This window comes from Musca autumnalis, unplaced genomic scaffold, assembly GCF_047663935.1.
Source record: "Musca autumnalis isolate F117 unplaced genomic scaffold, ASM4766393v1 scaffold_2, whole genome shotgun sequence".
Taxonomy (NCBI): Eukaryota; Metazoa; Arthropoda; class Insecta; order Diptera; family Muscidae; genus Musca; species Musca autumnalis.
Window position 1 is genome coordinate 14,619,945 of NW_027411755.1, and position 16,590 is coordinate 14,636,534.

At 31.7% G+C, this 16,590-nt stretch overlaps 2 protein-coding genes across 3 annotated transcripts in view; one reads left to right on the forward strand and one right to left on the reverse strand.

The window, feature by feature from the left end:
• LOC141393728 (uncharacterized) overlaps positions 1–510 on the reverse strand; it is a 38,274-nt gene extending 37,764 nt beyond the window's left edge. For both annotated transcript variants that reach the window (XM_073967139.1, XM_073967138.1), the window contains exon 1: positions 131–510. The gene's annotated coding sequence lies outside the window, so the exon portion shown is untranslated. The remainder of the gene's footprint in view (positions 1–130) is intronic.
• A 6,046-nt stretch (positions 511–6,556) lies between these two features.
• LOC141393729 (uncharacterized) lies at positions 6,557–11,750 on the forward strand. The gene is made up of 2 exons (XM_073967140.1): positions 6,557–11,332; positions 11,399–11,750. The coding sequence occupies exons 1-2, from the start codon at positions 6,977–6,979 to the stop codon at positions 11,534–11,536; spliced, it is 4,494 nt and encodes a 1,497-aa protein (XP_073823241.1). The 5' UTR covers positions 6,557–6,976; the 3' UTR covers positions 11,537–11,750.
• The last annotated feature ends 4,840 nt before the right edge of the window (positions 11,751–16,590 follow it).

Below are 16,590 nucleotides of genomic sequence, written 5' to 3' on the forward strand. Positions count from 1 at the left end.
TTATTTATACAATTAATGCACAAACATGAGAGACCATAAAATGAAATCCTAAAATGAACCCACTATCTAAACAATAATGTTTTTGGCGCATTACCACTTCACCAGACAAAACTTTGCTTGCTCTACTTACAACAATTAGAGGTAGAGGTTTTAGAAACAACTTCTTCTGCCATTATTTCGTTTTAGGAATTGACTACAAACTGCAAATATTATCAATTTTATTCTCAAAGTTCACACAAATCTTATTATTATCTTGATTTTGTCCAAAATAAGATGAATATAAAGAATTTTTCAGATTTTTATTACTTGGATGTAAATATATCAAATATATCTTCATCACTTCGACAATAGACCGTAGCCTGCAATAAACCCGTTTTTAAAGGCGTTAATTAAAAGTACCACGGCAACGATGTTTTCTTATAGGGCTATATAGATCGTTTTTATTATGCATATTGTGTGCACAAGTCTTGGCATACCAAAGCATTTGATAGTTTAAGCTTTGTTCCTTTACTTTTTTAATGGTAAGAGTGGTAAAAGAGAAAAGTGTCAAAATTGTTCAAAATTGCTCTCTCATAAACATTTTTACCCGAAAAGTAAAGGAACGGAAAAATGGTAGATCCGGCAGCAATGTCAGAAAAAAACATAAAAAATCAATTTTCGTCTTTTATTTCACAGTTATTAATTTAGTGTTGTCAGTGTTCGACTTTTTCTTCGGGGTTTCGTCCATTTTGTGAAATAATCGTCAAACAAAAGTCGAAAAATCAGTTCTGCCATTTTCTACCTGCAGAAATTTTGCTGGTAGCCTGTGGTAGAAGAGAAAGCCATTTTCGCTCTCTCTCCCCTCTCACTCTCTTAAAAATTGCTTCCAGTTTTGCCACTTTTCGGGGTTAAGGAACGCTATGCAGGTTAAAAATCATGGTAGAACAAATACAAGGTAAAGTTAATACTACAACAAATACAACTCGAACAACAACCACAAAGGAATTTGTTTTTGTTTGGAACGTTAGTGTCAAATATAAATGTAAACAAAATAAGGAAATGTCTATAAATTATTGGAATTTAAAAAATTAATAATTTTTCACATTTGATTGAATATTTTGAAAAACATAAATGAAAACTCGTTAGATTTTCAGTTTGAACGTTTCCGTATCATTCCACTAAATGCACAATATCACGCAGGAAGTAGAATTCTTGCAAAAATGTTTGGGGTCGCTCGTAATTCATTGAAAAAAGAGAAGCTGTTTCAATCTTTTGTTTTTGAAAACAAGAAGCACATGTTTATTAGGGCTTTATTATTTTCAAGTTTAACAAAATACCACACATATTAACAAATATTGTACCGCCTCTATAAGTGGTGTTTTAGTGTGCGACATGTCGTTCGGACCTGGAGGAGGTTACATGTCAATGATATGAAGAGTCTTTATGGGAAATTGTTTTTATTTCAGATGAATAATTTTTTTCTTCAAAAAATATATGTCCCTAATATACATCGAACATAGAAATAAATATATAAAATGTCGTATGGAATTTGACACTAACACTACAGCCCAGTTCAGTCAGCTGGGTATTGCTGCTACCTTTTCTTGTTCTACCATGGTTAAAAATGGTAACAAATGGTTAAAATGGTAACCTCAGGTAAGTAAAGGAACACAGCTCTTATTTTTCGGAATTAAAAGTATTGTGTGCGTATGTATGTGTTATTGTATCCGTGTGTATGTGCGATTTTGCGCGTACGCAAATGACGCAAAAAACAGATGTAAGGCCATGTTTATATTATAGCCTTTTACAGGGTTAACCTTCTTTATGAGGATTTATTTGAAATATAAGCAATGGAATTGACATTTGAAACCTAGTGGGTTTGTTAAATCCTGTTATATGTAAACATACTATTAGTACACTTAATTTGCTTCTAGGATTTCGTAAAACGAAATCATTTAATGTACATATGTAAATAGGACTTTATTACAAAAGAGTTGAGTAATATGACTGACTAACGGTCCGGGTACATGAGCTGCTTTGCCTGTTTGCCTTGCTTTCCTGCTTCATTTTTGACATAATAAAAATAAAAGAATAAAGGAGGCCGAGCAAATTTCGAAACCTTTTGCCCTTTTTTTTATTCTTTTATCAGAAGTAATGCTTGGTTTACATTTACGAAATCCACTCGATTTCAACTGTCAAATCCATAGGTTAAACGTCAAATGAAATCCAGATGAGATTTCATTTGACGTTTGAGCTATGGAATTGACAGTTGAAATCGAGTGGATTTCGTAAATGTAAACTTAGCATAAGCAAGGTAAGCAGGCAAGGCAGCTTATGTACGCAGCCCTTGACTGATTGATAATCAACGCCACGGCTGGAGCGCTAGTGGTATTCGTTGTAGCATTCGTTATGCCTGCAGTATGTACCATGGCATTAACTAAAAAAATTATTACTATAAACACAAGAATATTAATTTTACCCCAATCTAAAAATGTACGAATCACCTAGACTTCAATTAAGCGAATTCGTTATCAATTTTTTTCGACGTTTAAGGTGCTGAGGAAATACTTCTGATGGACATCCAACATTAGGTGTGTTCGTTTACTCAACAATTTGTACAAGTTCAGCAACTTCTTGTAATCGGCTAAGGTCTTTTGCATTGTACTGTAGAGTAAACGAACAGCATCCAGTAACAAATTGTACAAATTTTGAGTAGTAGTAATTTTGAGTAAACGAATGCCAGAGCCTGCTAAAGGAGAACGCAGGCAGATTTGCAAAGACGCATTCCTTTATAATTGGCATTTGGGGAAGCAAGCGAAGCAATCGACGATTGATTCTCTTCTGGCCTTGATTGACTTTGGCCCTTTCGGCTGGGGAAACATGAGCTTTGTTTCAGAACTAAAAAGTTTTTACAATTTTTACGACTTTTACACATTTTACCCGTTCCCGTACACAAAAAAGTTGTAAAATGTTCACTTCTCTTTAATCAAAAAGGGCGCTGAATGACGCCCTGTTTAAATACTTTTTACTCGACAAATTTGAGCGTGTAAAAAATAGTAACATGGATGCTGGCGTCTGATTGGCTGGTACGCTGACTTTGACATTTGTTCCAGCTTTTTTGACGTTTTTCCATTTTTGCGTTTCCAAACTTTTTGAAAAAACTTTTGTGTGGTAACAATTTTTCTCTCTTTCTCTCTTTTACGAGTTTTACTATTAACCCAGATAAAGCCACTGGTCGTTTAAACGCCACAAAAAATGGTTGCAAAAATTGACGTAAAACTCTGGTTTTTTCGAATATTTTTGTGGGGGTTTTTGCATTTTTTATAGTATTGTCTGTTATCTGTAAGTTCACGCTGATAACGCTTCATTTGACCTACGCATTTCCACGCAATTGGCAAAAAACCCAAGCTATTCAAAAAAATCGACTTTTTTGTAATTTTCGACTTTTGATGAAAATTTTAAATATGAGATAAAAATTTAATCAAAAATGTTAAGCGGAGTACACACTATCAGTTTTGACTGTCGATTTTTCGGAATTATCGATTACTGCCAAACAGTCCAGCAACCACAAAATATTTTGTGGTTGCCTGATGACTGAAAAAAGTGAGCGGCCACACTGACAAGCAACCGATTATTTGAGCAAAAGTGACAGTCAAAACTGATCGTGTGTACCCCGCTTTAGAATCATATAAAGTCAGGGATTTGTTAGGAATATAGTAATAGTACGTTTATATATAACCGGATTTAACAAACCCACTGGGTTTCAAATGTCAACTTCTTTGCGTATACGTCAAATAAATCCTCATTAAGAAGGTTAACCCTACAAAAGGCTACAATATAAACATGGCCTAAGAGTATTTTCTCAATCAAAAACCAATGGATTGGCATGTAAGGATACACCTATCTTACCCTCCAAAGTTTTTGGAACTTTTAAAAGAAGGGCCGATTGCAGGAAAACTATACATTTTAGAGAAAAAAGTTATTTCTTAAAAAATGCTTAAAAAATCTCTAAAATATAATTTTCATAAAAATTTTTAAGTTTTCTCGCAAAAAAAATTCTCTGCGCTAAGTGGGTGTACAAACCCGCATCTACCTGTATAAATATGGCTTTCATTGAAAACATGGTACAAATACACAGGTAGCCGCATCGGCAATTGTTGGTCCCGGTCCACACTAGCGTGAATTTCTTAAAAAAATTTCATGAAATTAGGTGTTCGTAAATCGAATTCCCCACTACAGCAATTTTATGATTTTACTCTACCATTGATGCCGATCTAGAGACGCATAATTTCATGCATTTTTTCAATGAAATCACTCTAGTGTGGACCGGGACTTGGCAACATAAGATGTCAAAATTTGTCATCAATTCAATGCAATTGGCACATTATAAGTCCGTCTGGTCACTTTCCCAGCAAGAATTTTCCAACAAGAACTTTCTCAGAGAGTTAGGGGTTTTTATTCTCTTTTGCTAGAAAATTGTAAAAAGTAAACAGACACCTCCCCAGCAAAAACCAGCAAGCAATCAGCTGGCTTGCCAAAACAGAACAATTTGTCCGCCAATAAAGGAAGCAAACACATTGTATTTTATTAAAAATAAAAAATAAAATGAATCAAAAAAGTATTTTTCCACTTTACAAATTTGTTCTCCATAAACCAATACAATTAGGGCCATTATTACATGTGTTTTTTTTACTATCTGATGGATTTGAAAAAGCAAAATAAACTAATTTGGAGGCATAAAAATATAAATTTTACATTGAAAGTTAATGGCAAGAAGCTCCTCCTTGAAATTCAATCATCACTTTTAACTTAACCAGAATGCTATAAATCTGTTCGGTAAATCCAAACTATAACAAAGGAAGACTTATATTAATGAGCGTTATGCTAAGTTTACATTTACGAAATCCACTCGATTTCAACTGTCAATTCCATAGCTCACACGTCAAATGAAATCTCATCTGGATTTCATTTGATGTTTAACCTGTGGATTTGACAGTTGAAATCGAGTGGATTTCGTAAATGTAAACCAAGCATTAGACTACGTTATTTCCACAATAAAATTGTTTTTAATTTTCACAAACATAAATCAACAAAAAACTAAAAGCAGATGATTGATGTTTTCAGGAAGAAGAAGCATTGGTATTGCTTGCTAGAAGAAATTTGTCCAGCAAGAATTTGCAAACTCTCAGTCATGGCCCAATTATAGGTCCTCCAGCAAAATCAGATGACTTGAGCTGTCAAAATTCATATTCGCTGTGAGGTATTGAAATGTCAAACTGTATACAAACAGGTAGATGTATCTCGAAAAAAATAAACTTAATGTTGTACACGTAAAATGTCAAAATTTGTTGTGTTTATGAATTTGCCTCTGTTTATGAATTTTGACATTTAAAATCTTCGTTTTTCTTTGAATTCGCTTGATGGAGGACCTGTTATTGGGTCATGCTCTCAGTGAAAGAACTGTGAAAATCAAGATCTATTTAACAGGTCACGTAAGTAGCACAAATACAACTCTGTTTCGGGCAAAAATTCTTCAATATGTCAAAATGTTTGTTTACGTGTTCATACAATTTATTCACAAAAACAAAAAATTTGACAGATTGAAACCAATCATCTGGTCATTTTACGCCACCTTATTATTTCATCATGGTCAAAATGTCTCTCTCGGATCGCTCTTTTTTGCTGGGTTTTTGTGTTAACAGACGACTTCCAGCAACAGTTGGTACAAGTTGTTACCATGGTATAAGTAAAGAGGTAGATTTAAATGAAAAAAATCTATAGAACCCTTGTTTTCCTGAATTCATAAAACTTCAAAATTAGTAAACAAAAAGGCAACAAGTGGGTTTGTTTACAAAATACCAATTTTGAGCATTTTATAAAAAACGCGAAAATGAATGAAGGACCACGGTTTCTCCACATAATCGAGTTGTGGATATGACAAAATGTTTGTTTCAATAATAAGCTGAAGGATTTCTTCCATACAAATGTTCTAAAACCAATTTTGAAAATCATTGAATTCGATTGTTTTTAAAATTGTTGGCATATTATTCAAACATCACACACACATACAAAGATTGTGTATATTGTTTTGACGTTTTAGGAACAGTCGAAAGAAAAAAATTTAAATTGACAGGAAGCTTTAGCTAACCTTTATTATTAAACCATGGCTGTTACAGATTTCAGGGTAACCAGACAGACCTTATGTTACCATCAGCTGGCATGATAATGCTACCTGTATTATTGTACATGGTACAATAAGAAAGGTAGATGCATCGGCGAATTGCTACAACAAAGCAACTTTTTTGTAATGTAAACTGTCAAAATTTTCGCCAAATGGTCTCTTGTTGTCTCTTTTTATCGCTTGTGTTTGTCTATAAAGTGTAGACATGCTATCTCTTACTTACCGAATCATATGGTTTTTTGTTTTGATTTTTCATGGCGAATTCATAGTTTTTTGACGTTTTAGATTCGATCAGCTGGGCTGAGGCATCTACCTTTCTTATTGTACCATGTTATTGTACCATGATTGAAAATAAACAGTTATTTGTGTTTGACAGTTGGCTCCACAGACCACGAGAACGCAACAAACGACCGGGGGAAGATAATAGGAATTTAATTCACAAGACTTTTCTTATTGCAAAAACTGCAAAATCTTGGCATACATCAACCATCAATCGACAACATATTAAAAATTAACAACATTAAGGCTTACTTCGCTTTATGGAAATTCTATAAAGACGCAGACATCAAAATTTAAAAATTCAAAGCAATTTCAAAACTAATAACTAAATTATACCCGTGAAAAAAGTCAGAATTTTACAATATTCCCAAGAAATATATTTATACCCGTGAAAGTGGCAACATAGACTTAGTGTCTCATGCCACTTTTAATTCCACCCCAAATATGGTGGAATTGACGTATGGTAACATATGTCCGAAGAAGAAGAAGAAGAAGAAGGAATTTAATTACTTTAAATAATTAATTTTCCATGGGAAAATGAATGAAACCAGTGTCGAAAATATACCGCTAATACACGATGACCACAATAGAAGTGATAGTGTCAATATGGATGATTCGAGCAATCAGAATCAACGCAACAAACGAGGTAGACCAAGAAGAATGACCATTGATTGTGGAGCATTGGGACAAAACAATAATGACCAGTTGCCCAAGCGTGGCAGAGGTAGACCTCAAGGATCAATATCTAAGAAGAAGCTATTACAGACATACGAATTTAAGGAAGATGAAAAACCACCTATTTACTCTTTTTCCTTGTGGAACAGAAGATACACAATATGTCGTGATGAGACCGTTCTCAAGCAGGAACACGAAGATAACAATGATCATCTAACACCCCGTGCAAAGGGTAGACCAAAAGGTGCAAAAAATAAACCAAAAACTCCAACAGTGCTTATTAAGTTTCCCTTTATGTCGGTAAAGAAAGAAAAGTCCAATTCCGAGTCTCCTTTAAAGCCTACAAAACAATTAGATAAAGATGTGAAAAGTACGAGCGAAAGTACATCGGTGGGTGAGGATTTGGAAAGTAATGTTGTATCCACGCAGAATTCTAAGGGCAATTCTGACTTGGAAGAATCCTTCAATGCTTTGTCCATACGCAAAAGGCGTTATACAGTGTGTGCTGACAATGCCTATGAAGAAATACAAAAGAACAAAGAAAATGTCGAAACCACTTCCACACCTCGTCCTAGAGGCCGACCAAAAGGCTCTAAAAATAAAATCAAATTCCTGGATAAGTCACAAATTTCCTTAAATGAAAGTATAAATGCATGTTCAAATTTAAATCCTATTGTTTCCCTTACCCCTCTAAGCAGAGGAGAGATCAATTCAATGGAAAATGTATTACAAAAACAGCAGTGTATCAAGAAAGACGGCAATCTTAATGTGGCTTCTGAAGAGGATCGAAGAAAGTATGCAAATGATTCCCTAAATATTCAAGAAAATGGAAATGCTGAGGAAAGTGTTCCCCCAAAGGAAGAGAATGTGGATGAAAGGATGAAACCATTGCCAATACATAAGAGGCGTTACACCATGTGTGCTGACAATGCCTATGGGGAAATACAAAATAACAAAGAAAATATTGAAACCACTTCCACATCTCGTCCTCGTAGGGGCCGACCAAAAGGCTCAAAAAATTTTACCAAATGGTCGATTAGTCCCCAAATGTCTTTAAATGAAAGTATAAATCGATGTTCAAAATTAAACGGAAAACATATTGGTCCATTTTCTCCTTTAGGTAAAGGAGAGAGAAATACAGAAGAAAATGAATTCCAAAAAGAAGAGCAGTGCATCGAGAATCTTAATGTGGGTTCTGAAGAGGATCCAAGAAATGCTAAGGAGTGTGACTCTCACAAAGAAGAGGGGAATATGGATGAAAGCATTAAACCATTGCCAATACATAAGAGGCGTTATACAATATGCGGAAACGAAAACCCAGAACAAATACAGAAGACGGCGGAACAATGTAACCAAGTTACACGTCGTGCAAGAGGCCGACCGAAAGGTTCAAAAAATAAAGTCAAGAAATGTTGTTCCAATAAGTTTATACAAGAAGACAAATGTGGTGATTCGGAAAAGAAAGGGGAAGTAGTTGGAATGAGTACTGATTTAGTTACAACAAATGCGGATTCCTTATTGTCTCCCAGTAAAAATGGAAAAAACAAATTGGACGAAAATGTACCTAACAACCCTCAAAAAGAACACAACCTGTTCAGAGTTTCCATGGAAGAGCAAAAACGTCCAATGAATACCTCTGCAAACACACAAGAGAATCAAAACGTCGGGAAAAATGACCCCAACAATGAGACTAAAAATTTAAGTATTGATGGATTATCTGTTGAGGGTTCCAAAAGTAAAAGGGGTAGACCTAGAAAAAATCCTGATCTAGATGAAGGTTTAAAAGCATTGCCAATACGTCAGAGGCGTTATACAGTTGGTGGAGATATTTCCTTTGAACAAATGCAAAACACAGGTGAAAATAACCAAGATATTCGGCGTGGTAGTGGCCGGCCAAAAGGTTCCAAAACTAAGAACAAATCCTTGAATGCCACACAAACATCTCTAAAAGAAGATGAAGAAGGCAACGGCGAACGTTTGCAGGGTAAGGGGAAAGAGGTTGGACAAATTCCAGAGGCAAATATTGACATAACAACCAATGATTCTATTTCCTCTCTGATAAGTGATGGAAAGAAGAAAACTAAAAATAAACGACAAAATAAACATGGTGTTCCAGCCCTTGGCACGTCCACAGTTAACCTCACATCTTCCTTAAGTAAACAAGGAAAAGGAACCTTGCAAAGTGAAACTAAAATAGGAGATAACAATGATGCATGTGGGGAGGCTTTGTCACACAGCTACAAAGAAAATGCAAGTGGACCTTTGAAGATGAAGCCTGGAAATATTTCATTTTCGCTTGCATCCTCCAATCTAAGCCAATCCACAATTTATGAGTTGTCCCCATCACCACCGACTCCAAAGAAGAAAGATAAAAAGAAAAAGAACATTTTGGAAAATGAACCCCAAAAGGAAACACCGGCTACACCGAGTATTTTGGAAGAAGATTCGCATTTACGTTTAGTTTCTGAAGAGGAACATGAAATTGGGAAAAATGTTAACTCTTCATGTGATGAAAAATCAAAGAGAAAGAAAGGACAAACTAAAGAGATTTATAATTCGACTTTGGGTGATAAGGTAAACAGTGTGAAAAATCAATCTGATCAAGGAAGGAATGTTGTTGGGGAAGATCATCAAACAGAATTTAAAGCCAAAGCGAAGAAGAAAAACCCCAAAACACCCAAGAAACCGTCACTTCCACATGATGCAATTGAAAATGATGACCAAAATCCTCTATCAAGTGATGCAACAATGTATTCTTCTTCAAGTAAGAAGAAAAAGGGAAAGAAAAAAGCTTTACAAAACGAAAACAATAGAGGCGGATATCAAGAACACAATCATAACTTTCACACGTTGGAAGAAAGTAGAACTGGTATAAGTTTTCCATCAACAGAAGATCTACATTTACGTTTTGTTTCTGAAGAGGAACGTGAAATTGGGACGAATTTCAACTCTTCTTCCGATGAAAGGGCAAAGAGGAAGAAAGGTCAAACTAAAGAGATTTCTAACCAAACTTCGTGTGATGGTGAAAATAGTGTGAAAAATCATTCCGCTGAGGAAAGAAATGTTGTTGAGGCAGATCATGAGCCAGAATTTAAAGCCAAACAGAAGAAGAAAAAACGCAAAAGACCTAGGGAACCGTCAATTTCACATGATGATGACCAAAATCCACAGTCAAATGATGGAATATTATATTCTTCTCCAAGCAAAAAGAAGACGAAGAAAATTTCTCTGCAAAACGAAAACGCTGAAAAAGAAAATTCTCAAAAAGATGAAAATCATGAAAACAATTTTAGCTTTGACTCTTTCGATGAAAGTAGAAGTGGAATGATGTCTCCTTCAGCAGAGAGTATTGGAAGAGTTGTGGAAAGTGCTTTTAAAGAATGGGAGTGGGAACAGCAATGCGGAGAAAATACTTCGGGGGGTTTAAACGAAAGTTTCACGTCGAAAAGCCCCAACCCAATACGTGTTTCAAATTTGGACACGTGTGAAAATGAAACCGTGGACGAACCAGATGCCACATCTTCAAATAAAAAGAAACGGAAAAAGACAAAGGAAGGCGAGGAACAAAATAACGCTGCGACAGAAGAACAAGAAGGTACAAACGAGGAGGAAACAAGAAATGAATTGTTGACTGAAGGCGGAGATCCAAATAACACTGCGGCAAAAGAACAAGGAGGCACAAACGAGGAAACAAGAAATGAAGTGGTGAATGAAGGTTTGAAAAGAAAGCGGGGTAGACCTAGAAAAGATCCACAGTCATTAGAACAAACCCAGGAAAAGAAGAAAAAAACTAAAAACCTCACGAACAAAGGACGACCAAAGGGAGCTAAAAATAAAACACCATCTGAAAAAGCCAGGGAACTTAAAAGAAAGTTGCAAAAAAGTGCTAACTATCAGGCTTACAGGGAAAGACAAAAACAGACAAATACAAGAAAAATGCTGACACGACAAATTCCCCAAGAACGTTTAGAAGAATCACTGACCATACTAAGGGATAGCGAACATCCTGTTTGGGAGGAGCGCAACACATCATGTCTTCCGTCAATACATTATTTTTGGAATAATCGTCCACGCCAACAACTGTGTCAACAAAAATTACGCCTAAAATATGCCAGACAATATTTACTGCGACGAGACTGGGTGAATTTGTGCAGGGTGTTGTGCATCACAGCTATGGGTACTTATCAACATATAACTTATTTACCTATATTGGCCAAGGTATAGTTAACCAGTTAGTAATAATTATTAAATAAATTTAATAATTATGTTTTCTTCCTTTTTTAGTTTGGAGCAATGTGCCTGGCCCACAATAACCGGGAACAATTTGATGCATTTATGCAAATGCTGGTAAATATGGATGATGGTAGAAGGGTTTTGAAAAAGGTTACCCAAATACCGTTACAACAAAGCGAAGAAGAATAACGCTCTAAATTTTTATTACTATTTTTTATTCATAAACTTAACCTTAAAAATCAATTACAAAATGTTAATTTGTAAGACTGTTATGAATTGAAACATGCATTTTTGTTTTGTTATTTTTTTTTATTGCCATACATGAATTGCAACTATCGATAAGTTAGACTCTAAGCTAGTTTTTACATATTTAATTTAATAAATAGAAATGTAGAATAATTAATTTAATAACTTGATATTATTTTATAAAAAATTCAAAGATTTATCAATGGAATTAGACCAAGAGTATAGGACATTTTTAAAAATCTAATCATAGACTGTGGGCATTCTCGAAGAACAGCCAAAACGTAGTCTTTCAATTGGTAATGCTTAAGCAACGACATGAAGTTGGATTGGAGCGTGGGTTTTTTTAAGAATATTGTTTAAAAAATCGTAGATTTTTAATTATTTTTTCAAATATAGTGGATTTATTAAGATGTATATAATTGTTCCACAAACACCCCATACGGGGCAAGGGAAACTTCTCTCATATCAATGAGTGCATCACGATTCACATTAGCTCAATGATATGGGACCTACAGTTTATCGCCGAGTCCGAACGGCGTGTCTAAGACACCACTTTTGTAGAGAAGTTTTACATGGCTGAAATGCTCAGTAGGCCTATTCTGTAACTTTTATCGATTGAAAAGTTGTTAAAATTTCTTTTGTTTTTGTAACAACTACAAAACAAACAAATGAAATTGTTGTAAAATAAACAATGAGAAAAGTTGTTAATAAGTTACTGAATAGGGGGCAGGAAATGTCGCCAACATGATTGAGGGGTATTTTGTCACCGTTGCACTGTGCGAAATATGAGCACTTTAGCGGAACTTTACTAATAACTTTTAAAGTAAAGGGCGTAGATTCCTAAAATTCCTAATTAGTGGATAGTGTGGGACTCAAATTGGGCCACATAGGCCCGCGGTTTCCCGTAGCGTTCATGTAACGGCGGCTGTCGTTTTTACGTTTTACATTCATTTTTGAATCGATTTTGCTGCAAATTGATATATTGAGTTTTCAGCGGATAGAAAACTTATGTACAAAATATTTTGAATATAGGTTCGCGTTTTGGTATAGACCCCATTGAACGGTACCGATCGATGGAACATATTTTAAATTACCGACACATTTTCCAACGTATTTGGTTGTATTTTGGCATTTAATGTTCTTCGTAGATAGAAAACCTGAATTTTTTAAAGAAGAATTTTCAAAAATCATAGATTTTTTAAGAAAAAATTTTCAAAAATCGTGGTTTTTTTAAAGAAGAGTTTTTTACAAAAATTATTGATTTTTTTGAAGAAGGTTTTTAAAAAATCCTGGATTTTTAAAGTATACTTTTTTCAAAATCGTGGATTTTTTAAAGATTTTTTCAAAAATCGTGGATTTTTTAAAGAAGATTTTTTCAAAAATCGTGGATTTTTAAAGAAGATTTTTTCCAAAAATCGTGGATTTTTTAAAGCAAATTTTTTTTACAAACATGGTGGATTTTTTAAAGAAATTTTTTTACAAAAATCGTGGATTTTTTAATAAAATTTTTTTTTTACAAAAATCGTGGATTTTTTAATAAATTTTTTTTACAAAAATCGTGGATTTTTTAAGATTTTTTACAAAAGTCGTGGATTTTTTTAAAGAAGATTTTATCCAAAAATCGTGGATTTTTTAAAGAAGATTTTATCCAAAAATCGTGGATTTTTTAAAGAAGATTTTATCCAAAAATCGTGGATTTTTTAAAGAAGATTTTATCCAAAAATCGTTGATTTTTTTTTTAAAGAAGATTTTATCCAAAAATCGTTGATTTTTTTTAAAGAAGATTTTATCCAAAAATCGTAGATTTTTTAAAGAAGATTTTATCCAAACATCGTGGATTTTTTAAAGAAGATTTTATCCAAAAATCGTGGATTTTTTAAAGAATATTTTTTTGTCAAAAATCTTAGATTTTTTAAAGAATATTTTTTTTTCAAAAATCGTAGATTTTTAAAGAATAATTTTTTTTCAAAAATCGTAGATTTTTTAAAGAATATTTTTTTTTCAGAAATCGTAGATTTTTTAAAGAATTTTTTTTTTTACAAAAATCGTGGATTTTTTTTAAAGATTTTTTACAAAAATCGTGGATTTTTTTTAAAGATTTTTTACAAAAATCGTAGATTTTTGAAAGATATTTTTTTTTCCAAAAATCGTGGGTTTTTTAAAGATTTTTTTCTAAAAATCTTGGATTTTTTAAAGAATATTTTTTCAAAAATAGGTTCGCGTTTTGGTATAGACCCCATTGAACGGTACCGATCGATGGAACATATTTTAAATTACCGACACATTTTCCAACGTATTTGGTTGTATTTTGGCATTTAATGTTCTTCGTAGATAGAAAACCTGAATTTTTTAAAGAAGAATTTTCAAAAATCATAGATTTTTTAAGAAAAAATTTTCAAAAATCGTGGTTTTTTTAAAGAAGAGTTTTTTACAAAAATTATTGATTTTTTTGAAGAAGGTTTTTAAAAAATCCTGGATTTTTAAAGTATACTTTTTTCAAAATCGTGGATTTTTTAAAGATTTTTTCAAAAATCGTGGATTTTTTAAAGAAGATTTTTTCAAAAATCGTGGATTTTTAAAGAAGATTTTTTCCAAAAATCGTGGATTTTTTAAAGCAAATTTTTTTTACAAACATGGTGGATTTTTTAAAGAAATTTTTTTACAAAAATCGTGGATTTTTTAATAAAATTTTTTTTTTACAAAAATCGTGGATTTTTTAATAAATTTTTTTTACAAAAATCGTGGATTTTTTAAGATTTTTTACAAAAGTCGTGGATTTTTTTAAAGAAGATTTTATCCAAAAATCGTGGATTTTTTAAAGAAGATTTTATCCAAAAATCGTGGATTTTTTAAAGAAGATTTTATCCAAAAATCGTGGATTTTTTAAAGAAGATTTTATCCAAAAATCGTTGATTTTTTTTTTAAAGAAGATTTTATCCAAAAATCGTTGATTTTTTTTAAAGAAGATTTTATCCAAAAATCGTAGATTTTTTAAAGAAGATTTTATCCAAACATCGTGGATTTTTTAAAGAATATTTTTTTGTCAAAAATCTTAGATTTTTTAAAGAATATTTTTTTGTCAAAAATCTTAGATTTTTTAAAGAATATTTTTTTTTCAAAAATCGTAGATTTTTAAAGAATAATTTTTTTTTTTTCAAAAATCGTAGATTTTTTAAAGAATATTTTTTTTTCAGAAATCGTAGATTTTTTAAAGAATTTTTTTTTTTTACAAAAATCGTGGATTTTTTTTAAAGATTTTTTACAAAAATCGTGGATTTTTTTTAAAGATTTTTTACAAAAATCGTAGATTTTTGAAAGATATTTTTTTTTTCCAAAAATCGTGGGTTTTTTAAAGATTTTTTTCTAAAAATCTTGGATTTTTTAAAGAATATTTTTTCAAAAATCGTAGATTTTTTACAGAAGATTATTTCCCAAAAATCGTGGATTTTTTAAAGAATATTTTATCCAAAAATCGTGGATTTTTTAAAGAAGATTTTATCCAAAAATCGTGGATTTTTAAAGAAGATTTTATCCAAAAGTCGTGGATTTTTAAAAGAAGATTTTATCTAAAAATCATGGATTTTTTAAGAAGATTTTATCCAAAAATCGTGGATTTTTTAAAGAAGATTTTATCCAAAAATCGTGGATTTTTTAAAGAAGATTTTATCCAAAAATCGTGGATTTTTTAAAGAAGATTTTATCCAAAAATCGTGGATTTTTTAAAGAAGATTTTATCCAAAAATCGTGGATTTTTTAAAGAAGATTTTATCCAAAAATCGTGGATTTTTTAAAGAAGATTTTATCCAAAAATCGTGGATTTTTTAAAGAAGATTTTTTCCGAAAATCGTGGATTCTTTAAAGTTTTTTTTGCAAAAATCGTGTATTATTTAAAGAATATTTTTTTCAAAAATTGTAGATTTTTTACAAAAGATTTTTTTTTCCAAAATTCGTGGATTTTTGAAAGATTTTTTTCCGAAAATCGTAGATTTTTTAAAGAAGATTTTATCCAAAAATCGTGGATTTTTAAAGAAGTTTTTTTTTTCAAAATTCGTGGATTTTTTAAAGAATTTTTTTTCCAAAAATCGTGGATTTTTTAAGAGGATTTTATTCAAAAATTGTGGATTTTTTAAGGAAGATTTTTTTCCGTAAATCGTGAATTTTTTTAAAGATTTTTTCCAAAATTCTTGGGCTTTTTAAAGAAATTTTTTTTCAAAAATCGTGGTTTTTCTAAAGATTTTTTCGGAAAATCGTGGATTTCTAAGAATATTTTTTCCGAAATTCGTGGATTTTTTAAAGACTTTTTTCCAAAAATCACGGATTTTGTAAAGAAGACTTTATCCAAAAATCACGGAATTTTAAAGATTTTTTTTTCCAAAAATCGTGGATTTTTTAAAGACTTTTTTCCAAAAATCGTCGATTTTTTAAAGACTTTTTTTTCCAAAAATCGTGGATTTTTAAAGATTTTTTCCAAAAATCATGAATTTTTTAAAGATTTTTTTCCAAAAAACGTGCATTTTTAAAGAATATATTTTTCAAAAATCGTAGATTTTTTACAGAAGATTTTTTCCAAAAATCGTGGATTTAGACTTTATCCAAAAATCACGATTTTTTTGAAGAAGATTTTTTTCCAAAAATCGTGGATTTTTTTTAAGATTTTTTTTTCCCAAAAATCGTATATCTTTTAAAGATTTTTTTTTCAAAAAATGTGTATTTTTAAAGAATATATTTTTAAAAAATCTTAGATTTTTTACAGAAGATTTTTTTCCAAAAATCGTGGATATTTTAAAGATTTTTTTCCAAAAATCATGTATTTTTTTTAAAGATTTTTTCCAAAAATCGTGGATTTTTTAAAGATTTTTTTTCCAAAAAACGTGTATGTTTTAAAGAATATATTTTTCAAAAATCGTAGATTTTTTGCCAAACATCGCGGATTTTTTAACGATTTTTTTCCCAAAAATCTTGAATTTTTTAAAGAATATTTTTTCAAAAATCGTAGA

Excerpts from the sequence above, each read along its gene's own strand:
- LOC141393729 (XM_073967140.1), top strand. The coding sequence starts at position 6,977 with ATGAATGAAACCAGTGTCGAAAATATACCGCTAATACACGATGACCAC. Across the intron at positions 11,333-11,398 it reads ATTTACCTATATTGGCCAAG|TTTGGAGCAATGTGCCTGGC; the intron begins GTATAGTTAACC and ends TTCCTTTTTTAG.